At 46.0% G+C, this 23879-nt stretch overlaps 2 protein-coding genes across 2 annotated transcripts; both read left to right on the top strand.

Annotated features, from left to right (window-relative positions):
* Positions 1 to 78: 78 nt before the first annotated feature.
* Positions 79 to 11257, top strand: LOC102921300 (granzyme B-like). The gene is made up of 6 exons (XM_006993464.4): positions 79 to 171; positions 8263 to 8379; positions 9279 to 9426; positions 9844 to 9979; positions 10125 to 10385; positions 11008 to 11257. The coding sequence occupies exons 1-6, from the start codon at positions 153 to 155 to the stop codon at positions 11149 to 11151; spliced, it is 825 nt and encodes a 274-aa protein (XP_006993526.2). The 5' UTR covers positions 79 to 152; the 3' UTR covers positions 11152 to 11257.
* A 5233-nt stretch (positions 11258 to 16490) lies between these two features.
* LOC102921594 (granzyme C-like) lies at positions 16491 to 19723 on the top strand. The gene is made up of 5 exons (XM_006993465.4): positions 16491 to 16620; positions 17651 to 17801; positions 18236 to 18371; positions 18575 to 18835; positions 19474 to 19723. The coding sequence occupies exons 1-5, from the start codon at positions 16566 to 16568 to the stop codon at positions 19615 to 19617; spliced, it is 747 nt and encodes a 248-aa protein (XP_006993527.2). The 5' UTR covers positions 16491 to 16565; the 3' UTR covers positions 19618 to 19723.
* Positions 19724 to 23879: the final 4156 nt, after the last annotated feature.

Here is a 23879-nt window from a genome sequence, read left to right as displayed (position 1 = left end):
CACACAGAATGGAAAGTTTCAAAATGTGCAAGAAATTTGCCCTTGTCCATGATCTCAGCCCCGTGATGGTTTCTCTGAGTTCCTGCTGTGGCTATGATGACAGTGAAAAGTCAATGGCTCTTTTGACTAAGTGAAACTCCCAATGGAGGTTTATGCTCAGAACATGTCATGGTGAGTTTATGATTCTTGACTAATTAAATGAATTTTCAGCCACAAGCTAACCCCTGGTATTTTAAATTATTTTAACACATTTTCAGGGAAATGCTTTTTTATTATTATATTTCAAGTAATGAAAGAACTGTCAAAATGTATTATTCATTGATTGATTAGGCCATTGAGTAGGCTATCGGTCTACCCTTCATCTAGAAGTTGTAATTGAGGATTTTTATATATAGGCCTTCTATGCACACACTCCCATCATCCACCTAGTCCAGGTTTCCCTCAAATATCAGCGGTAACTTCCTCCCTTCCATCTATTCAGTGTTTAAGTTGGAATTAGATCTCTGATGATGGCATTGATATGGAGCACCAGGCATGTGATTTACAGTTGTTTCATGTAAGAGTGAGGAAATGGGGATGGAAATCACATGGAAAGATCATTAGTCAAGCATTGTGGTCCATGCCTATAATCCCAGCACTCAGAGAGCTGAGTGTCGGGAGCCATGTGACTTCTTCAGGCCTGAGAACAACATGAATGGCTCTTCTTGTGGCAAGACCCTGGAGACCCTGACCTACTTATCCAGACCCTGTGGACAGTTTGCTGTGTGAATCTGGGCCCGACCCCGTGTGTGCTACCTGCTCTCCTTGCTTTCACCCTGCTAGCCCTCCCTACTTCTGGCCTGAATGAGTCAGTGTAGGTCACCAAATTTAATATCACATATTTGCATAACTGTTCTGGAAAGAATGATTTTAACCAAAAGAGCTGTCAAAAATGTTATCAAATAGATGTTATCGAGAATTAATGGGAACATTCAAGGAAAAGGGAATGAAGTAGAATCATAGAAAAACACCATTCCCTCATTTCTAATAATTGTGCTAATACCCCAAGAAGTTAAGAGAGATAGACATAAGGGCAAGGAGAACAGTGACAACTATTAAGAGTAAGTACGTCTCCAGATTATGTTGCCTATAGGATGAATGGAAACACTTGGTATGCCCCCAGAGGGGGCAGAATAGTACACAATGTAGAGTGGATTGAATTGCTTTGGCTGGTGAGTTGATCATGAGAATCCAGACCCTACCAGACATAAATATTAACCACAACAGACAAAACTGTCTCTCTCCCTACATGACGCTGTAACCCCATGTGCTGCCAACTGGGCACACTGTCCTACCTGTAGGTGTGCCTAGTTAGAAAAGCTCCTTTGTAGCTTGCAAAAGTGCTTATGCTTCTGACGGTAGAGATATAGATCTAAAAGGTACTAATGGCTACCCGTGGGAGAGTTGGGAGATGGAAGGAGAAAGAAACAAGGAACAATCTGGCAATAATTCTAACCATTTTCAGAAATGTAGGAAGTAAAAACTGATTGTAAAACTGCTCATGCAAACCATTGAAACTGTATAAAAGCAGACAGCCCAGGCTATCTGGGTCCACTTGTTTGAACAACAGGTGATCACAAGTTCTTCATGGCACCAAATCCATCCTTCCCTGCCAGGTCTACGAACCAGTCTGGAGCAAGGTTTCCAGCAGCTGAGGCAGGAGGATCTGGAATTCAAGGCCAGCCTGGACTACACAGCAAGTTCCAGGCTAGCCTGAGCTATACAGTAAGATCCTGTCTTAAAATATGAATAAGGGAGTTGGTGAGACACTAAAGGATGAAAATTCATTTGTCATATCAAATACAACACAGGGTTACACAAGAAATCTCTGCTCTTCAAACAGCCTGTGGAAGGCATGGAGGAAGGAGGGTGGGTGTCATGTAAGGTGGAAGGAGCCCAATGTTTAAAATAGACAAAGGAGATAAGATCATATGCCAGATACCTAGTCACTGATAGTCAGAAAAAGTCAGAGATCCAGGCTTTCCAAGCCCCTGGTCCCGGCAGGGACAGGGAAATGCAAACGGACTCTTGGAGACAAGTTCCTTGTAGACAGTTGTCCCCAACCCAATGCTGTGGAGATTCTGAAAGCCTCTGGGAAGGCTTTCTCTTGGTCCTCAGCTTCCCCCTGTCTTCTGAGTGTCCCGAAGTCAATTGTGGACTAGCCAGTGCTTTCTTGCGGTCCCTCCTTTCTGTTTTGTGCCACTCGCTCTCCTCTCCACGTCCCTCAGGAAATGAAAACCCCGCCCATCCATCCTGTGTCCGAAGGCATTCGGGAGCACAGCTGGCACTTTCAGTCATGTTTGACAGTTGTCGTCACTGTCTAGTTGGGCAGTCACACAGCTGTAAAGCAGGGGACACAGAGCACGAGATGAGGCTAAGCGAGAGGCCCTTCTCTGTGGCTCACAGTTTCCTGTGGGGACTCTGGAAAACACACTGTGGAACTCCCTTTTCTAACAAAGGCCTTGGCGTTGTAGACCTTTCTTCCAGAGTCACTGCTGAGGAAGGCATGGGTTGTGCTTCCCTCTGTGAGGCCGACAACCTCTTCAGAAGGCTGTGTGTTGGCTTTACCGGGAAGAAGAGAGGGGGTAAAACTCCCAGTCAGTTCCCAGAGATTCATTGCAAAACAAACAAACAAACAAACAAAATATGAAAGAATGAAATGGAGGAAGGAAGAGAAGGAGGGAGGTAGGGAAGGAGAAACAGAGGGAGGGACGGAGGGAAAGGAAAGGAAAGAAAAGAATGAAATGAAAGCCTGGGTGTGGTGGCACACACCTTTCGACCCAGCACTCAGGATGCAGAGGTGTAGACAAGGCATGAACTCACAGAGAAAGAGACTTCACAGCTATGGGAATAGTCTTTCTTGTTGGGTAAAGGGCTTTAGAAAGCCTGTCCCTGTGGACTGAGGTACAAGCTTTTCCTTGAGGAAGCGTCTAGACAGGCTGTCCACCATCCATGGTCATTTCAGTTCTTTCTGTTTTTCGACAAACATCATAAGACCTCTGAACCCAAACTGTCCCCATAAACTTCTGCTTCTGATTGCTCTGGGTCTGGACAAAAGCCACTGGCTTTTCTCCACTGATCCAAAGCCCATCCCGGTGACCCCCTCTTATCAGGTTTAACCATGCTTAGGGCCTAGGAACAGCAGTTGTGCAGTTAAGAGAGTAAGTGAGGACTCTGTGTCCTGATGATCTCCCCGAAGAGAACCCAGGGCCCCAATCCTAGGGACATAACAGGGCAGAGCATGAAGTTCAGGGAGCTTGGTAAAGATTGACAGACCCTCCAGGGTGCCACACTGTCCCTACATCCGCCCTAGCTCTTCCCCTCTGATCAGCTTGAGGGGAAGCTCTCCCTTCTTTAAGAATCTGTGGACTGGGTTGAGGAGGTCCTGTTGAGAAACAGAGCACTTTATCACTTCAGAACAAAAACTTAGCTCTGTCACTGTTGGTGATATTTTGATGTGCTTTGTTCTGTTTATTGAGACAAGGCCTCACTTGGGAGCCTAGGCTGGCCTGAGATTTATTATGTAGCCCAGGCTGGCTTTGAACTCGTGATCGTCCTGCCTCTGCCTTCTTCAGCAAATCCTACCAGAATGCCCCTGGTACAATGTTTACCTAGCATACATGAAGCTTTGAACTCATTTCCAGCCTTAAGTAAGCAGGATGTGCTAGTGAACACCTCTACCCCCAGAACTGAGAAAATCAGGCATCCAAGGCTGCATTCTGAGTCCAGAACTAGTTTGTGTTATATTAGATCATGTCTCAAAACACCAAAAATAAAACAAAACTTGATGTAGATGAACATTGCTTGAATCACACATGATTAACAAATTAAGTTACAAAATCTTTTGTGTAAATATAATCCTTTTTATTTTCCTCCTCTGTATTGGGGAAAGGTAGAAGCCCAAGCAAGGTGGGCATGATTCATCTGGTGAACACAGCCAGGGCTGTTGGAGAGCTGGGGTGTAGAGGGGATGCTCAGTCCTACCGTCTTGGCACCTCTCTGATCTCAGGCCATCTCAGAGTTTCTTTTTAAGTTCTGTTTGACACTGAAATGGGCACCTCACTGCTCCCAACCCTACTTCCTGCCCATCTGGTTGACCTTGATCTGAGCCAGTGCCCCCATTTCTTTTGAGCTCATGTTTTTCTATCAGGACTTTTTTAATGAACTAGCAGGATGCCCATCATTCTCATGCCTTGCCTGACAGGCTCTAGGGACCAGCACCTGCTGGCTCCAGAACACAGTCATAGAGAGTAGCCAGACAAATCTTCCCCAACAACATTCAGCCCCAACTCACATCTACATCACTGAGGCCATGAGGTCAAGCCAATGTCTCCTGTGAGATCAAAGGCCATTAGACAGAATTCTGAGTAACCACAGCTTCTTTACCAGTTTTAATCACCAATTGCAATGTGGTTCATTGTCCTCCCAGGATCTAGCTGCTGCTTAAGTGAGAAAGAAACTTGACACAGAAGGACTACTTTTGTGATTAATAACCAAACAAATAGATATTGAGCATCTACTAAATGCCAGGTACAGGACATTCAAAAGGAAGGATGATGGATGCTGTAAATGCTCTCATGAAACAGTCGTGAGAATTGTCATCAGAATGATCCCAATTGGGAAACCCACACAGATGAAACCATCTTGCTTGAGAATAATAGCATTTGTCTCATAACCTACAGTTTTTATGTATTGTCATGTTTGAGCCCAGAACAGCAGTATATGGGGTTGGAACTAACATGGAAACTTTCTGGTCTGAAGGTTTCTAATTCTACACTGGACAAACCTTGCCGCTGGGTGAGGGGTAAATCTGGGAGAACAATAAAACCAAGGCTGTTATCCTTAGGAAACAAATTTAACCAGCAGAGGCATTTCTAGGATGCCCCACAGGGTAAACAGGTCACTGCAAACTATGATATGGAATAAATACCATATGTCTTTATCTTCCTTAAATAACACCAGATTTGAGGGGATTCATGTAGTACAAGATAAAAAAGGAAAACAACCCATGTGCTTAGTTTGCAAGCCAATAGTGACACTTGCAACCCAAGCTATGAAGTGAAACACTTCATTGGTACCAGGCCCCACTGTATCCTGGAATTTCTAGCAAGACATGACCAGCAATCATTCTCTAGAAGACTTGATGCCAAACTGGGTCATTGCTTTGGAGTAAAGTCTAGTGCTACTTGTAAGTGAAAGCCCCTCACCAAAATACACAATCTCTCTCTCTCTCTCTCTCTCTCTCTCTCTCTCTCTCTCTCTCTCTCTCTCTCTCATTCTCTCATTCTCTCATTCTCTCTCTCTCTCATACACACACTCTCTCTCTCTTTCAAACACACTCTCACACAATCACTCTCTTTCACACATACACACACTCTCACTCACACTCTTGCTTTCACACCTACACACATACTCACATCTTCTCTTTCTCTCTCTCTTCCTCCCCCCCCCCCACAGTCCATACAAAACTTATCTTCACATTGGAGAAATTCCTTCCTTCAGGTCCCTACCACCCTCATGTCTTGTTTCCCTTAAAGACCTTTACACAAGACTGTCTTAATGAACGGAGCCACCTTCATAAGGAGGGAGAGCAGCTGACTTCTGATTTCTGGTTGAGTACTAAAAATACTCCTGAGAAAACATGTACCAAGATCGTCCTTGGAAAGATTGAAATGAAAGGATACAAACAGAACGCATTAGCAACAATATGCCTGCACACACACACACACACACACACACACACACACACACACACTCAATCACACACAATTTGTTTCAGATATCTGTGCTGTGTTACTTCCCCAACTCATATTTTCTGTACACAAGACATCTTGGAATTGATAACATTCAATACCCTTTTCTGAGACACCCAGCACACACCAGGAAGAGAATCTTCTTGGCAGAAGGCTTCTTTATGCCATTCTGAACTCATATAACCTCAATGGGAAAAATTAAAATGTCCATCCTCCTTCCTCCTGTGAAGTCTAGATCAAAGCTGACATTTCTAGATAGGAAGGAGCTAAGCTAAAGACATGCACTAACACTAAGCCCATTATGTCCAGCCCCCACAGTATCCTCAAGAGTTATTGAATTACTTGTGCAGATGCTTATTATACTCCCAGCTAAAGAGTCAAAGCATTAGTTTGTGATATCAAAGGGAGATAAGTATAAGACTTCTTTGAGCCCTTAGGAACTAGGCAGTGCTTTGGTAGATTTAACATGGCCTACCAACTGATCCTCAATCTTCCTGACTTAGAAACTTAAAACAAGAAAACATTAAAGGTGTCCAGAGTTTCTGGACATATTGGGGGTTCTCATAAGTGACTCATAAATAGAAAAGAAGTCAGAACAATGTTGTCACTAATTCCCATGTGTCATTGGTGGCAAGGAAAGCAATGCCACTGTGCTATTCACACAGGTTTCTAGAGACCGTCTCTGCAGTGTGGAGTTTCAAATAGAGGAGACCTTGCCCAGTTTCCCTACTATGTGTGTATTCATGGGTCTTTTGTGAGTTATTCAGTCAGAAAAAGAAAAACTAAAAAACCAGAATTCCTTAAAACCGAGCGGTCACACCGAGACTGAGTGATAGATGATGTGACACAAGAATTATTAGGCATGAGTTGGAACGATAAAGAGAAAACCACATGTTGCATCTATAAACCCAGGCTTCTGGTAAGTGACTCTGCAGCATATGTCTGCCCTGCCTCAAACCCAACTATTTGCCACATCCTAAGAAGATGTGGTCAGAAGGGTCACACAGGAGACCCTGAGAGAGATGAGGAGCACAGTTTGTCACTCTAGAAGGTTAAGATGTGATTCCACCTTCCAATTTGTAGAAACAGACCCCTTTGAAGATGAAAGTGGCCCTGGTGGGCAATATCCATATCTCCCGTTTTCAACACAAAACTACAAAGAAAAAAAGGAAGAGTAAGGAATGGACCATCACATAGGAGACGATAGACATGAAATATTTTAAGGGCTCTTAGACGTTCACAAAGGTTTTTCGTTTCTTATAAGTATTCAGAAACTTTGAGAAGGAACTAAAGGGAACCAGTAACAACATATGAAAAAGTAGAAACTATTTGTAAACACTTCAAAGTTTTAACACTGAAAAGGACCATTACTAAGATGGAGGCTTCACTAATGATATACAACAGCAAAAGGGGGAGAAATCAGTGAAGTTCATGCTGGAGTCATGGCTTGGCAGTTAAGAATGCTTACTTCTCTGAAGAGGACTTGAATTCATTTCCCAGGTTCCATATAATGTGACTCACAAATGCCTCTAACTCCAGCTTCAGGGGATCCAATACCCGTTTATGTCCTCAATGAACACTGCATCCTGGTACAAGAGAGAGAGAGAGAGAGAGAGAGAGCAAGAGAGAGAGAGAGAGAGAGAGAGAGAGAGAGAGAGAGAGAGAGAGAGAGAGAGAGAGAGAGAGATTATTGAGTTTAAGCAGCCTGGCATGCTTTCTTATGTTGGACTATATCAGTAATTTAGTGACCTGACCTGACTGTCCTTCAGGAAACTAGACCTTTCCCAACATTAACTCACAGGTTTGCATGGGACAAGTGTCAGCTTTTCTGAAGAAGCAGGAATGACTCAGGCTTTGGTCAGTCAGGGGTTCAGCTCTCAGCCTGCAGCAATCTCTTATTTCATGTCAATAAATGTCACATGTAGGTGTTTCATAAGAAAGGTCTTTGTCACATGCAACTTTTGAAGCTCTGCTGCTAAATAGGCTGAATAGTGTTTGCTAGACCTGTCTGTTCTGGCCTTGTCCATCACTCTACCATTGCCCTCCCCAAACTGTACTCTAGTCATGGTTGCCCCTGGTTACCCACCACTAGGTGGTCAGCTCACACTTGGTTCTAATACAATAGATGAGCTTCATTGCACATCTGTCCTTTTGGACTGAGCACTGTAGCATTGAGATCACTGATCTTCCATCACTGGGAACTTGGTTTTCTGGGACTCTGATACCATACCCGACAAACCCCACCCAGTACCCTTGTGTTCCCGCCATGGGCTGTAACTGGTGGCTCTGAGTCATCAGCTGTGGGTCCTGCTGTGGTTACTTCATGATTCTCACACAAGCACTCAGAAGACGTCACCAGGCAGAGGCAGCAGGGGTGGGAACTTTCATAGAAAGCCTTCTGTGATGAAGCATCATAAAAAGAGAGGGGGCACCAGGTCACCGAGCTCAGTCCACCTCCTTCATCTCCTAGAGGTTACAAGAGAGCAAGGACAAAGCCCCAGGTGCTGGGACCTACTGGGTCTCCCAGAGAGGATGAAGCTCCTCCTGCTCCTGCTGGCCTTCTCTCTGCCCCCCAGGACAAAGGCAGGTGAGTGAACAACACTTCCCTTAGTGGCCTAACCCTTCTGTCATGAGAGGTGGGAGGGCAGAGGCCTTTCTCAGGAAGAGCCAACAAGTGACAGCCCCTTCCTGAGCCATACTTGTCATCTGGAAAGTGGGTTTTCCTAGAAGGCCATGGTAAAGGGTAGGAAACCTGCAAACCTGTTCTCCTGGAACAGGCAGAATGGGCCTGGCTTCTGCATCTATGATGATACAGTCACCCCCTCACCAAGTACTCATCCAAGAAACCTGGATCCCAGAATAAATGGAAATGCTGTCCTCAGAATAAGTGCTTTTGCTGATCCCAAGCCACTAGGTCCTTTCCTGCAACTCTGCTTCCCAGGCTTCCTGTGGTTCCAGTGTTCAAGGATGAACCACTGGGCAAGCCCTAATTTCTCTGCTTTCTAGAATGCCAGTAGCTGCATCTAGGAATGAATGGGGAGTCATCACTCATGAAGCCAATGACCTTTACTGAGCACTCAGTATATGCCAGGCCTGAAGAAATAGGATGCCACAAAGTGTGAACTGAAGCCTAGAAAGCAGCACTTTCCCTGGCCTCACAGGGTTCATGGGGGGTGGGGGTGGGGCAGAACGACACAGTTAGAAAGTCTCTAGGAACAGAAATCAGGGGAAAGACAGGATGAGTCCTTAGCATTTCCTTACCCAGAGACTTAGGCATGCCTCCAACTATGTGGAAGAAAGATTGCTAGACCAAGACCTACTTTTCTCTCCTTTTTGAGAGGGAGCTCTTAGGGATCTCCTCTCAGTCTGCTCCTAACTCCAGGCCTCCCTGGCTCCCAAATGCCTAGCAAGTCTGGAGCCATTACACGAAGCTCCTCCATTGGACTAGCAGGTGGATGAAAAAAGGTTGGCTTTTTTTTTTTTCAGGGGAGATCATCGGGGGACATGAGGCCAAGCCCCACTCTCGACCCTACATGGCTTATCTTGAGATCACTGATGGAGATGTTATTCGAAGGTGTGGTGGCTGCCTCATACGAGAAGATTTTGTGCTGACTGCTGCTCACTGTAAAGGGAGGTGAGGAGCAAGAAAGAGTCCATACCCTCCTGGGAACATTCCTTGGAGGCCATGTCTTCTTCCTAAGGAGCTTGGGAGGAGAGAGGGTCCAGCAAGTCTCATGAGTGAGAACCAGGCTGGGACCAGAGTAACGGCTAAGGAATGGAGCACATGTAGATCAGAGTTAGCATTGAAACACAAACCAAACAATACAATGTGCTTTCCTAGCACAAGGACTCTGGGCAGTGTGGTGCAGGTACTGGTGCTCCAGAATTCTATCGTTTTTATGGCTAAGAAGCAGAAGGCACAGTCACTCTTGTCCCTTCAGTTTTCCTCAGCTAGGGTTCCACCATGGCCAGCACACCCTGCCCTTCACACCTCCTGGGCTGGATCTTCTCTGATTTCACATCTCTTATCCTCACTCTCCTCTCTGTGCAGCAAAATAATTGTCACCTTGGGGGCCCACAACATCAAAGAACAGGAGAAGACCCAGCAGATCATCCCTGTGGCAAGAATCATCCCACATCCTGCCTATAATCATCAGAAAATCCTCAATGACATCATGCTCTTAAAGGTGAGACCTGCTACTCTCATCATGGTGAGGGATCACCCTTCCCATTCTCATCCCATCCCTTCCCTCCCTGCCGTCCTGGCTTTCAAGGTGTCCCAGGCCAGGAGGCTCCTGGCTGAGCTGGTCTCTCCTGCCTCTTCCCCAACAGCTGGAGAAGAAGGCCAAGAGGACTCAAGCTGTGAGGCCCCTCAACCTGCCCAGGCGCAAGGTGGATGTGAACCCTGGGGATGTGTGCTCTGTGGCTGGTTGGGGAAGGCTAGCCCCAGGGGACAAATACTCAAACACACTACAAGAGGTGGAGCTGGAAATACAGAAGGATCAGGAGTGTGAGTCCCACTTAAAAGGTTACTACAACAAAACCAATGAGATTTGTGCAGGGGATCCAAAGATCAAGAGAGCTTCCTATAAGGTAAGTTGGATTTTCATCCTTCATGGGAGGGGAAAAGATATCTGGGACCTAGAGATCAAATATCAAGGGACTCCTATGCCCACTGGCTGTGACCTTTCTTCCTGGGAGCAGCACTAACCAGTAACTAACTAGGTCCCCTCAAGCTCACAAGGAATCTCAGTGAAGGCAGCTGGTATAAAAGCAGGATTTACACAGTCCTCCTCACACCCAGGCCCAAGCTTTAGAAAGCTGTGCTCACCGCCTGTGTCATTAACACAAGCAGGTGTCTCCACCGAGCAGACACCCACTTTTGTCCATGGTCTTGTCCTCCATGCTCACATCAGGCCCACTCACCTGTCCCCATGTTCTTAAACAATGGCCTGGAAATGAGGGTCCCACACACCTTTATATTGAGTGAATCACAGACCTGGAGAAAGGGCAGAGGCTGGGCTCAGGAGGGAGGTGAAGCAGTTACCCTGTCCACAATCAGAGCAGGAAGCCCAGGGACACCCAGGCCTGTTCTCTGATCTCCCACAAGCAGAGCACACAATTCGTGCTTCTCTGAGAGGAACCTTGAAATGAGAGGGATATTGGGACTAGAATGAACAACATCTCAGAGCCTTGTGGCCCTCTCCATTCACAGGGGGATTCAGGAGGGCCCCTCGTGTGTAAAAAAGCAGCTGCAGGTATTGTATCATTTGGACGTACTAATGGTTCAGCGCCTAGAGCCTTCACCAGAGTGTCAAGTTTCCTATCCTGGATAAAGAAAATGATGAAACGCAGCTAACTACAGAGCCAACCAGACCCCTCTCTGACTCAGCATCTTCTCTACGGCTGACTCCAGGATTGTCCTAGGACAGAAGCCACAACTCAATAAAGTTCTCTTTGCTCAATCAGAAGTCTGGTTTCATATGCAGGGACCAACTCTGTCTTGGCAGGCCAGTGGCAAAATTCTGCTCTCTGTTCACCCCAACAGCATCCCACTCTGCAGTGCCTGTCCTTCTGACAAGCCTAAAGCTGAGCTTGGGGCTCTCTTGTCCTGGGGCTCAGCGTGAACATTTTATATTCTCTGTGTCATATGGAAAAAAAGGAGAGGGAAAGAACCACTGGTCCTGGAGACATGGGAGACAGAGCCCAGGTCACTGTAGATGGGCCTTCCTGGAAACAGTATCTCTGTCCCACAGCTTTACCATTAAGGTGACAGATATTTCAGTAAGGGCTGTTCCACATTTGGAATTAGTTTCCCTGTCCTCCTCTGGAACCAGGGCCAACCTTGGTCCACCCTCCTGGCTCTATGCCCTTCTCCATCATGGCTGCTCAGACGAGTCTAACAATTTCTGTGCTTTACAACCATGCAGATTTGAGCACATCCCGACCTCTTATAACCTCCTATAACCCAAGCCATGTGTGGTTCCTCACCTTAGGGGCTCAGCCCTGTGGTGCCAGCCCACCTTAGGTCCTGGCAGAGAGGTGCCTCTCAAAGGTCCAGGCCAGAAATGGCATCACAGAGGGTCCATGGAAGCCAGGGCCCTCAGTGTCTCTTTCTAGAAAACTGCACCCCACCTCCCACATGCTCAGACCTAGGGAAGCTCTTCCCAGTCAGCTCAGTTCCTCCTATATGCCCTACATCCACTCCAGCAGGGTCTCTCACAGCAGGAGCCCCTCTGAGCATGTCCATCTCAGTCCCTGCTGGATGCTAGGGTAGGAGGCCATGATGGGCACATGGCCAATGTCCGTCTTTGACATCCACAAGGACAAAACAACTAGAAATCTCTACTTTTTCATTAGTGTGCACTGAAGTGTATGAGGTTTGTAAATGACTTTAGTCAATTAGCTTCTACTGGGAAAGTCTTCATAAAAGCTCAATGTCATCTAATCTCAGGTCAATAACTTGCTGACATCCTACATAAAAGATGAGCCCAATCTTAGACCTCCTGTGCAGAGAAACCCCTGGGCTCCTCCACAGCTGCATGGTGAAGGTGTTCAAAGCCACCTTACTTTGCTCTCTTGAGCACACATTGGATGGATTCAGAGGTAGGTAAATGCCTTAAACACAGACTGCTTCAGATTTCTCTGCTCTATGAAAGAATTTCTCAGCCCTCCCCATTTCAAAAGAGCTTACTCTGCTCCTTTAAAATCTCTATACTGATTTTCTGCGCCTGGGAAAGACAATGCTTCAACTCATCAAGATCCAACTTCTCTAGTCCTCTAGGGCATTGCAGTCCAGCAAGCCAGGGAGAGCTGTAAGACACCCCTGAAGGACATAGACCAGACACAAGAACACAGTGTCCTCTTGCTGTGGGATGTTCTGTATGTCCTATGGGAGCCCGTTCTTGGGTTCCTTGTGTCTTTACCCAGCAGGTCCGCATAGAGGATGACTAGGACCACAAGCCTGAGTGCAGGTGTCTGAGATGGGCTGCACTTGGCTGTGCTGGGGGATGGTCTCTATGGCAAATGTGTTGCTCCGATTGTTCAATAAATAAAACCCGATTGGCCATGGCTAGGCAGGAAGTATAGACGGGACTAACAGAGAGGAGAAATAAAAGAACAGGAAGGCAGGAGTCACTGCCGGCAGCCTTCAGGACAAGGAAGATGTAAAGTACCGGTAAGCCACTAGCTACATGGCAAAGTATAGATTTATGGAAATGGACTAATTTAAGCTGTAAGAACAGTTAGTAAGTAGCCTGCCACGGCCATACAGTTTGAAACAATATAAGTCTCTGTGTTTACTTGGTTGGGTCTGAGCGGCTGTGGGACTGGCAGGTGACAAAGATTTGCCCCGACTGTGGGCAAGGCAGGAAAACTCTAGCTACATCCTCTGGTTTGTGGTGGTGAACACATGCTGGTATACCTCATTGTCTGCCCAACTGCCTAAGTCTCCCAGTACCACTTTCCATGGACTTAGAGAATACAGAGTTTCTGTTCTCTATTTGTGTCCCATGCCAACTTTCTTTCCATGGTGATTTTTAGTTAGGATGTCCCCTAGGCTCCTGTATTTGAACACCCGGTTCCCAGTAGGTGATGCTGTTGGGAATGTTAGGAAATATGGTCTTCATGGAGGAAGTCCATTGTTGAGGCAGTCATTGAGGATTCAAAGACTCATACCATCCCCAATTCTCTCTCTCTCTTCTATGTTCTGTTGTGTGTGTGTGTGTGTGTGTGTGTGTGTGTGTGTGTGTGTGTGTGTGTTTACAGTAAATGATACAAGCCCTCAGTTTTCTGATCCTGCAGTCATGCCTTCCACTTGATGCCACACCTGGATCCACATTCCTTGATCTTCCTCCTAGAAGTTGCTTTGGTGTTGGTGTTTTATCACAGTAATAGAAAAGTAACTAATACACATGATTTTAAGCAATAGACATCTCTTATCTTGACAGAAAGGGAGGAATGGATTTGTTTACCATATTTCTCAGGAGTAGTTGGCCTGAAGCATTATGGAGGAGCTTGCAAAGCACACAGCCACAGCTGAACGACAACTCTCTGCAGGGTCAGGCTGCTACCCTACATGATGTAGTTCATCCTTTAAACTAGGAATGACATTTTCATCTATGGCTACAATACATGGTTTCCAAATCAAAGAGATATGCAGACAACTCCCCTTCTACAAAGAACTGCACTCAAGGGTTCTGGTTTCTGAACCAGGTACGGTGATGTTCACCTGTAATTCTGGGACTCCATGGGCAGGGATAGGTGGATAGAGCTTTCAAACTCAGCCTCAGCCACAGAGTGTGATCCTGTCTGGAAAATGAGCTTCTCTCTGAACAAATTGAGATTGCATTGCCCACAAGTTTTAGTTCTTGAGAAATGAGTCAACATAAGAACTAGAATAATATGTAGCTAGGTCCTCAATTCTATTTCCTGGGCAAAGAGGATTCACTGATATGTCTCTCAAAGTTTAATGACTCCTAATCTATTATCTATTCTCTGTAGCATGATAAAGAAAAAACCACTAAGACACAATAACAGTCAAGTTTGTGGTCACTGTAGCAGATAGAGAATCCTTGCAGCTTAAACACTTGAGGACAGTGTCCCATGAGAAGCTTCCAGATGTCCTTTAAGTCCCTCTCTTCACAATGACTCCCCAACCCATTTGGCCAAAGACCCTGCCAACTTAGTGTCAAGGAGAGTGACATCCTGGGCTCACTGCTGTATGACACTAGGAAACCATGTTGTGACAACCCAGCTGAGACTATTGTAGTTTGCTCTCTCTACAGGAGAGGCAGAAAGTTTGCATTGGACCCAAATGTGTCCTGATTCCCCACAGTGTCCTTAGAATGTCGTTTTCTGCAAACCATCATGCATAGCTACCTACAGAATTTCATACAATTTCACCCAAGTAGCTGATGTTTTCCCTAGAGAAGGGAAGAAATGAAGAAATAGAATTCCTCCTGCCTCTCTGTGCTTTCCCAGCCATACCAATACTTGCATGTTTTATACAGCTAATTTAATTCAAATAACAGCTTTAAATTTTACATTAATCACATATTATCAGGTTTCAAAGTTATATGTATGTGATGTAGAATGATTAAATCAAACTACCTGACTTACCCACAAACTGAAATAGTTTTCATTTTTATAGTAAGAACATGAATTTGACAGAAGTTTTTAAAAGTACAATGTATTAACACTTTATGCAGTAGATTTCAAAAAATTATTCAACACCCAAATTGAAATTCTGTACTTTTTCATCAACAGCTTCCAGTTCTAACCTCCATTAATCACTATTTTCTCTACTTCTACAAATTCCATTGTTTTTTTAATAAGCAGAGTGAGATCATTCATTATTTTTCAACTGTCACTAGCTTATGTAGCTTAGGATCATGTCTCAGTTTTACCTGTATCATTGCAAATGATAGAATTTCATCATATATTTAATTCTCGATAATGAGCTGGAGAGATGGCCCAGTGGTTTAGAGCACCCGTTGCTCTATCAGAGGACTCAGGTTCAATTCCCACCATGCATATGGTGTCTCACAACCATCCTAACTCCAGGTCCAGGGCATCCATTGCCCTATCTGACCTCCATGGGCAACACACACACACACACAGAGAGAGAGAGAGAGAGAGAGAGAGAGAGAGAGAGAGAGAGAGAGAGAGAGAGAGAGAGAGAGAGAGAGATAAACACACACAGACAACACCTACCCCATTCTTAGGTGAGGCCAGCCTGTCTCACCTCCTAATGCTGATCTTACAGAGCTCTAACCTTCTTGTGCTCTAATCTCAGATCCTCAGCTCACTCCAGTCAATATCAGTCGTTTCCAGGGCTGGATCCCTGTCTCTCTCACTGCTGGATCTAGTCCACTAAATAATCATTTAAGATCTTACCAAGCTCCTTGTTTATCAATGGAGAATGCTAGGCTACGTTGTAGTAAATACCATTAGAGTCTTCAGTAGGCAAACCAGTGCTGATCTACTCTTGCTAACTAATTCTAAGCTTTTGCTTAGAGATAAATGCCAATATATAATACACAGGTGACTGATACATGTCATTGTGATTGTTTATTAAACTTATCTATATATGATGGAAAGAAGTGATCATTGGAAACAGGGAAAACACTTGTTTTTGAGATTTCTCTGTGATGCCCTAGCATTTAGGAGAGTCAGAGTGAGTTAAGATTAATTCATCCTACTACGCCAACAAATGCTTCCACACTATGATCAGAAGTACTAGAGGTTAATGAGAGTTAATGATATGATGTTCGGAAATTCTCCTGGTCAAATCCTGTACTGTATCAACCCTAAATAACTACTGTATAACTTTATCTGTGTATATGTAGTGATATAATTGTGTTATGGTAACTTGGGTGCTGGTATTATTTTTTTAAAAAGAAAAGAAAGAAAAAAAGACCAAAGAAATTAAAAAGAGATCTTATCAGAATGGAAAAAAATGTAAAAGGTAAGAAAGGACACACCTTTAGCTCAGGGTAGTCACACTGGACTTTCCGGAGTCTCAGGCCCTCCTCAGCCACAGCCTAACCAACCTCTTTTCTTGGTCTGTATTCCTGCTTAGCTCATAGGATGTCAATGTGGTGACAGTGTCATTTTGACCCAAACCAGAAAACGTCCTCAATTACTGAAGCCAATCAGCGCAGAGGTGCACAGGTTTAAAATGCCTGGGAGGTCACTGAGCACTGACCGCCTTCATCCCTCAAGGACTGAGTCTACTCTGCACTCCTCCAACCTGAGCAGCTTTCCTGGAAGATGCCACCAGTCCTGATTCTCCTGACCTTTCTTCTGCCACTTGGAGCTGGTGGAGGTGAGTAAACATCCCGGTCTCAGAGGTGCCATCCCATAATACCTCTGCAGACTCTGCCCAGCTCTAGTCAGGAACTGACCTGAACCTAACCAGGAGGTTCCTGAAACCCAGACCTGGAAATCTGTCACTGGCTAGATTTCCAACAGGGTCTGAAGAAGGGAGGTGTCCTCAGAAGACTTGGTGGGCACTAGCTTTTCCCTGCTCTTCTTCCTCACCTAATTCCTAAAAAGAGAAGCAGCAGAGAATGAAAAGATATTAAGGAGTACATCACTAACCTTCCTTGAGCCCAGGGCAAGGGCAGCTTTAATGACCAGCCTGCAATGGGGTAAGTCCACTGGCTCAAGAACATTAGCATTATTTAGTAACCTCTGCCCTCAGCCTGCTGAAGAAAGAGGACCTGGGTGACAAGGTGCCGAATTGCACACTCCACTAGCTTTGCAGTCCTGTTTTGGTGGCCTCTCAACTACTTCCTGCAGGTCCCCAGCTGTTCCCATATTTCTCAGCACACTCCTCCAAGTTCTGCAGGCTCTGAACCCCATGAGCTCTGAACCACCAGGTCTCCAGCTAAGTAGAAGTCATTCATCCATGCAGCCAAAAGCATTTGCTGAGAACCCAAGATGTACTGGTCACCAGAAGAGGAGAATTTTAGGAAATTCCCCTCTGTAGATTTGGTGGTAAAAGGTGACAAATTGTCACAAATCAAGACATTGGAGGTGTCACGGAGGCTCACTAACACAGAAAAACTGATAGGGAGTCTCCCAGGATCCCCTCGGTATCTACCATCATGAAGATAGAGCTGGACCCACCAAATATTTGTAAATCAGGGGCTGGAGGACAAGTTCCACCCATCCCTTCTTTGAAAAGGGTTCTGTGGCTTAAGATTCAGCAAAGATTATTCTATGTACAAGGAATTCTGTCTGTCGCGGTCTTGGGGTACTGTTGATCTCACCCCTTCAGCCCTCCCTATACTTTCCCTCCTGACCTGATCTGCTGCTCCCAGGCATGCAAATATTCTAGCCTTTTCTTTCAGAGGAGATCATCGGGGGACATGAGGTCTCACCCAACTCCCGCCCCTACATGGCTTATGTTAAGTTTCTGGATGATGATGGGAAGAAGAAGTTTTGTGGAGGCTTCCTGGTACGAGACAAATTCGTGCTGACAGCTGCTCATTGCCTGGGAAGGTGAGGAGAAGCAGCTAGCCTATACTTTGTGAGACTGCATAGGAGCTTCTGTCCTCTACTTGTGGATGCTCCTGTGAGCACACTAGAGGGCAGGACTGTGAAAATGGAAGTCTGAAAACAGTGACACTGAGTCAAAGGTGAGAGGTCAGAGCCAGCAGCACACTTGAGGAGAAAGCAGCCGCCCTGGCCAGACTGGAGCAGTGGCTGAGGTTGAAAGGACGCGTTGAGAGTCTGTGCAAACTTTGGAGTATTTCCTAGAAGCCAGAGGGAACCTCCAGGACTCTATGTTCTTGAGAAGCAGAGCAGCAGGTCAAACCCTGAGGCCCTCCTGTCTCCTCAAGTCCCCTCAGCTAGAGCCCCTCCCTGCCTCTTACACCTCCTGGACTGTGTCCTCTCTCCCTCCACATCTCTCATCTCCACTCTGCTCTCTACAGCTCAATGAGAGTCATTCTTGGGGCCCACAACATCAAGGCACAGGAGGAGACCCAGCAGATCATCCCTGTGGTAAAAGCCATTCCACACCCAGACTACCATCCCAAGGACCGCTCCAATGACATCATGCTCTTGAAGGTGAGACCTGCCACCCCCCCCCCCATCCACACCTCCACCCACACCTCACCCATCCCTGGTGCCTCTGCTCTGCTTGATCCAAGGCTTGCCCCTCCCCTCCTGCTCTCACCCTGCTCCTTCCCTCCCTGCCATCCTGGTTGTCAAAGTGTCCCAGGTCAGCAGGCTCCTGGCTGAGCTGGTCTCTCCTGCCTCTTCCCTATCAGCTGCAGAGTACAGCAAAGATAACTAAAGCCGTGAGGCCCCTCAACCTGCCCAGGCGCAAGGTCGATGTAAAGCCAGGGGATGTGTGCTCTGTGGCTGGTTGGGGAATGATGGCCCCAAATGGTGAATACCCAAACACACTGCAAGAGGTGGAGCTGACGGTACAGAAGGATCAGGTGTGTGAGTCCCACTTTCAAGGTTATTACAACAAAGCCAATCAGTTATGTCTGGGGGACCCAAAGATCAAGCGTGCTTCCTTCAAGGTAAGTTGGATTTTCATCCTCCCTGGGGTCCGTGGGAAGGGAAAGGCAATCTGGGACCTGGAGACCAAACATCAAGGGACTTTGCCCAGTGCCTGGAATGATTTCCCTGGGAATGGAATGGAGGGAGAACACTAGGAAAAAATGACTAGCTAGACCTCCTGAGCTGACAAAGAGACTCTGTGAAGGAAGCTGTGTAAAAGCAGGATTTGCACAGTTCTCCTAACATCCAGACCCAGGCTTTAGAAAGCTGTATGCCTGCCTGTGTCATTAACACAAGCAGGTGTCTCCACCGAGCAGACACCCACTTTTGTCCATGGTCTTGTCCTCCATGCTCACATCAGGCCCACTCACCTGTCCCCATGTTCTTAAACAATGACCCAGACGTGAGGGTCCTACACACCTTCATAGACAGTGGATCACAGACCTGGAGAAAGGGCAGAGGCTGGGCTCAGGAGGGAGGTGAAGCAGTAACCCTGTCCCCAGTCAGAGCAGGAAGCCCAGGGACACCCAGGCCTGCCCTCTGATCTCCCACAACAGAGCTCACAAGTCCTGCTTCTTTGAGAGCAGTATGACAGGAATGGGAGGTTGGGACTTGGAGAAACAATAGCTCAGTCCTCTGTGCCTCCTTCAATTCACAGGGTGATGATGGGGGGCCTCTCGTGTGTAAAAAAGCAGCTGCAGGCATCGTTTCCCTTGGACAATCTGATGGTTCTACTCCCCAAGCCTTCACCAGAGTGTCAAGTTTCCTATCCTGGATAAAGAAAACAATGAAACGCAGCTAACCACAGAGCCAACCAGACCCCTCCCTGGCTCTGCTTCTTCCCTACAGCTGAGTCCAGGGTTGTCCTAGGACAGAAGCCACAACTCAATAAAGTTCTCTTTGCTCAATCAGAAGTCTGGTTTCATATGCATGGACCAACTCTGTGCTAGGCAGGCCAGTGGCACACTTCTGCTCTCTGCTCACCCGACACCATACACTCACCTCCCCCAAAGCACAGGCACGGCCATTGCCAGTTCATTTTCACTGGTCCCACTCTGCAGTGCCTGCCCTTCTGACAGACTAAAGCTGAGCTGGGGGTCTCCTGTCCTGGGGCTCAGGGTGAACTTTTTTCCTCCTCTGTGTCATATGGAAGAAAGGAGAGGGAAAGAACCACTGGTCCTGGAGACATGGGAGACAGAGCCCAGGTCACTGTAGATGGGCCTTCCTGAAAAAGTATCTTTTTCCCACAGCTTCACTATTAAGGTGACAGATATTTCAGTAAGGGCTGTTCCACATCTGGAATTAGTTTCCCTATCCTCTTCTGGAACTAGGGTCAACCTTGGTCCACCCTCCTGGCTCTATGTCCTTCTCCATCATGGCTGCTCAGATGAGTCTAACAACTTCTGTGCTTTATAACCAAGCAGATTTGAGCACATCCCGACCTCTTATAACCTCCTATAACCCAAGCCATGTGTGGTTCCTCACCTTAGGGCCTCAGTCCCGTGGTGCCAGCCCACCTTAGGTCCTGGCAGAGAGGTGCCTCTCAAATATCCAGGCCAGAAATGGCATCACAGAGGGTCCATGGAAGCCAGGGCTCCTAGCATCTCTCTCCAGAACCCTGTATCCCACCACGCACATGTCCATGCTAGGGAAGCTCTTCCCAGTCAGCTCAGTTCCTCCTGTGTGCTCAGCACCCACAGCTGCAGGGTCTCTCACAGCAGGAGCCCCTCTGAGCATGTCCATCTCAGTCCCTGCTGGACTCTAGGGTAGGAGGCCATTACGGTCCCATGGCCTGTGTCAGTCTTTGACATCCACTAGGGCAAAAGAACTAGAAACCTCCACCTTTCCATCAGTGAGCACTGAAGTGTATGAGGTTTGGAAATGACAATAGTGTATTAGCTTCTACTGGGAAACTATTCAGAGAAGCATTTTTTTCAACTAGGAGAGAGGATAGTTCCTACAGAATAAGACAAATGAGACGGCCTATTGTATTTATTTAAAGGTAACAGATACAGAGCCATTATGCAGGTTTAAATCATCAGAGATGCACATATTCAGAAGCATAAATCATTAACAGAATTAAATGGGAATCAAGGAAAATAGAAAAACAATACTGTGAAGAAATATCTGTAAATTTTAAAATTTTGTGTTACTGCGGCATCCATCGGTCCTAAGACTAACTGTTAGTCTCAAATTTAGGAAGGTCTTGACATGAGACAGTAGCCAGAAGATCTGCCTTTTTGTTAAATAAAAGTCTCCCTGTGTTGGACTCACATTGCTAAAAAATAAAATAAAATAAAATAAAAATCCAAGCTGTGAAGCATGGTTGCTCATGTCTTAATCCAGCATTGGGAGGCAGGAAATGCACACCTGAGTCCAAGGCCAGTCAAGGTTACAGAGAGAGAGCCTCTGTATCAAAACAAACATAAAAATGCTTCATTTAACTCAAATAAACCTAAAACTCCAAGCAACCTGGGCTTCGGGGGCCTCTCCTGTTAAACACTTAACAGATAACATGACTTATGACTACAGCCTAATGCCTCCCTGTCCCAAATAACAGAGCATCACATTCTTCTGGGAGATGAAGTAAAATCTCCCTTTGGGTCAGGAAACTTTCAAAGACAGGATTTATATAGGCCCAGATGCAGGGGTCACCCAGTTTCTAATAGGGAACTGGAAAACAAACCCACCCTGGAGACATATAAGGACCTACCTATTGGAGACAATGGAAACAAAGAAGAGTGCAGAATCAACCATATATGTACGATAGAAATCATATGGTCACATATGTGTTCAGTGTAGGTGTTACATTTACTTTGAGGAGACGGTCCTATGGCTTAAATAACATTGAAAACCATTTGTTATTCCTCTCCAGAGAGGAGATAGAAGTAAGTTCCTACCACAAGGTCCTAACTGATCTGACAACCAGCATCAGCCATGTTCAGATAGAGGCTGAACTGAGCCTAGGATTTCCTGGCCACCAAGGCACAAGTGACTTCAATGTCATCTAATTTGTGGTCAGTAACTTGCTGGCCTCCCACACAAAAGATGAGCCCATGCTCAGACCTCCCACAGGAAGAAACCCCTGGGCTCCTCCACAGCTGCATGGTGAAGGTGTTAAAGCCACCTTGCTTTGCTCCCTTGTGCACACACTGGAGTGGATTCAGAGGCAGGTAAATGCCTTAAACACAGACTGCTTCAGATTTCTCTGCTCTATGGAAGAATCTCTCAACTCTTCCCATTTCAAAAGAGCTTACTCTGCTCCCCTAAAATCTCTATACTGATTTTCTGCACCTGGGAAAGGAAATGCTTCAACTCATCAAGACCCAACTTCTCTGCTCCTCCAGGCCATTGCAGTCCAGCATGCCAGGGAGAGCTGTAAGACAGCCCTGAAGGACACAGACCAGACACAGGAACACAAGAGTCTCTGGTGTGTGGTCAGGAACACATGCTGGTATACCTCCATTGTCCTGTCCAGCTTCCTAAGTCTCCCAGCACCACTTTCCAGGGACTTAGAGAATACAGAGTTTCTGTTCTCTATTTGTGTCCCATTCCACCTTTCTTTCCATGGTGTTTTTTTTTTTTTTTTTTTTTGGTTTTTTTTTTTTCGAGACAGGGTTTCTCTGTGTAGCTTTGCGCCTTTCCTGGAGCTCACTTGGTAGCCCAGGCTGGCCTCGAACTCACAGAGATCCACCTGGCTCTGCCTCCCGAGTGCTGGGATTAAAGGCGTGCGCCACCACCGCCCGGCTTCCATGGTGGTTTTTAGTAAGGATGTCCCCTCGGCGCCTGTGTTTGAACACTTGGTCCCCAGTAGGTAATGCTGTTGGGGATGTGAGGAAATATGGTCTTGGTGGAGGAAGTCCTTTGCTGGTGCAGGCTTTGTGGATACAAAGACTCACACCATTCACAATTCTCTCTCTCTCTCTTTTGTATGTTCTGGGGTGTGTGTGTGTGTGTGTGTGTGTGTTTACAGTAAATGATATAAGCCCTCAGCTCCCTGCTCCTGCAGCCATGCCTTCCACTTGATGCCACATTTGGACCCATATTCCCTAGTCTTTCTCCTGGAAGTTGCCTTGTTCATGGTGTTTTATCACAGTAATAGAAAAGTAACTAATACACACACTTTTAAACAACAGACATATTTTACCTTGACAGAAAGGCAGGAATGTGTTTATTTACCATATTTCTCAGGAATAGTTGGCCTGAAGCATTGTGGGACAGTCTGCAAAGCACACAGCCACAGCTGAACGACAACTCTCTGCAGGGTCAGGCTGCTACCCTACATGATGTAGTTCAACCTCTAAACTAGGAATGACATTTTCATCTATGGCTACAATACATGGTTTCCAAATCAAAGAGATGTGCACACAACTCCCCTCCTAGAAAGGACTGTACTCAAGGGTTCTGGTTTCTGAACCATGTATGGTGTTTTTCACCTGTAATTCTGGGACTCCATGTCAGGGATAGGTGAATAGAGCTTTCAAATTCAGCCTCAGCCACAGAGTGTGATCCTGTCTGGAAAATGAGCTTCTCTCTGAACAAATTGAGTTTGGATTGCCCAGAAGGTTTAGCTCCTGAGAAATGACTCAACATAAGTACTGGATTAATATATAGCTTGGTGATCTATTCTGATTTCAGAGAAATAGGGTTCATTGAATTGTCTCTCAAAGTTTAATGGCTCCTAATTAAATCTATCATAGAGTTTTGTAGCATGATAAAGGAAAGACCACTAAGACACCATAACAATCAAGTTTATGGTCACTGTAGCAGATAGAGAATCCTTGCAGCTTAAACACTTGAGGTCAGAGTCCCATGAGAAGCTTTCCAGATGTCCTTTAAGTCCCCCTCCTCATATGATGCCCTAGCCCATTTGGCCAATGACCCTACCACTTAATGCCCAAAAGAGTGACATCCTGGGCTCACTGCAATATGACACCAGGAAACCATGTTGTAACAACCCAGCTGAGACCTTCCTATTGTAGTTTGCTCTCTCTACAGGAGAGGCAGAAAGTTTGCAATGGACCCAGATGTGTTCTGCTTCTCCACAGTGTCCTTAGAATGTTA

This window comes from Peromyscus maniculatus, chromosome 9 (assembly GCF_049852395.1).
Source record: "Peromyscus maniculatus bairdii isolate BWxNUB_F1_BW_parent chromosome 9, HU_Pman_BW_mat_3.1, whole genome shotgun sequence".
NCBI lineage: Eukaryota > Metazoa > Chordata > Mammalia > Rodentia > Cricetidae > Peromyscus > Peromyscus maniculatus.
This window is presented reverse-complemented; position numbering and strand designations above follow the sequence as displayed.

Excerpts from the sequence above, each read along its gene's own strand:
- LOC102921300 (XM_006993464.4), top strand. Across the intron at positions 9,980-10,124 it reads ATGACATCATGCTCTTAAAG|CTGGAGAAGAAGGCCAAGAG; the intron begins GTGAGACCTGCT and ends CTTCCCCAACAG. Across the intron at positions 10,386-11,007 it reads TCAAGAGAGCTTCCTATAAG|GGGGATTCAGGAGGGCCCCT; the intron begins GTAAGTTGGATT and ends CTCCATTCACAG.
- LOC102921594 (XM_006993465.4), top strand. The coding sequence starts at position 16,566 with ATGCCACCAGTCCTGATTCTCCTGACCTTTCTTCTGCCACTTGGAGCT. Across the intron at positions 16,621-17,650 it reads GCCACTTGGAGCTGGTGGAG|AGGAGATCATCGGGGGACAT; the intron begins GTGAGTAAACAT and ends CTTTTCTTTCAG. Across the intron at positions 18,372-18,574 it reads ATGACATCATGCTCTTGAAG|CTGCAGAGTACAGCAAAGAT; the intron begins GTGAGACCTGCC and ends CTTCCCTATCAG.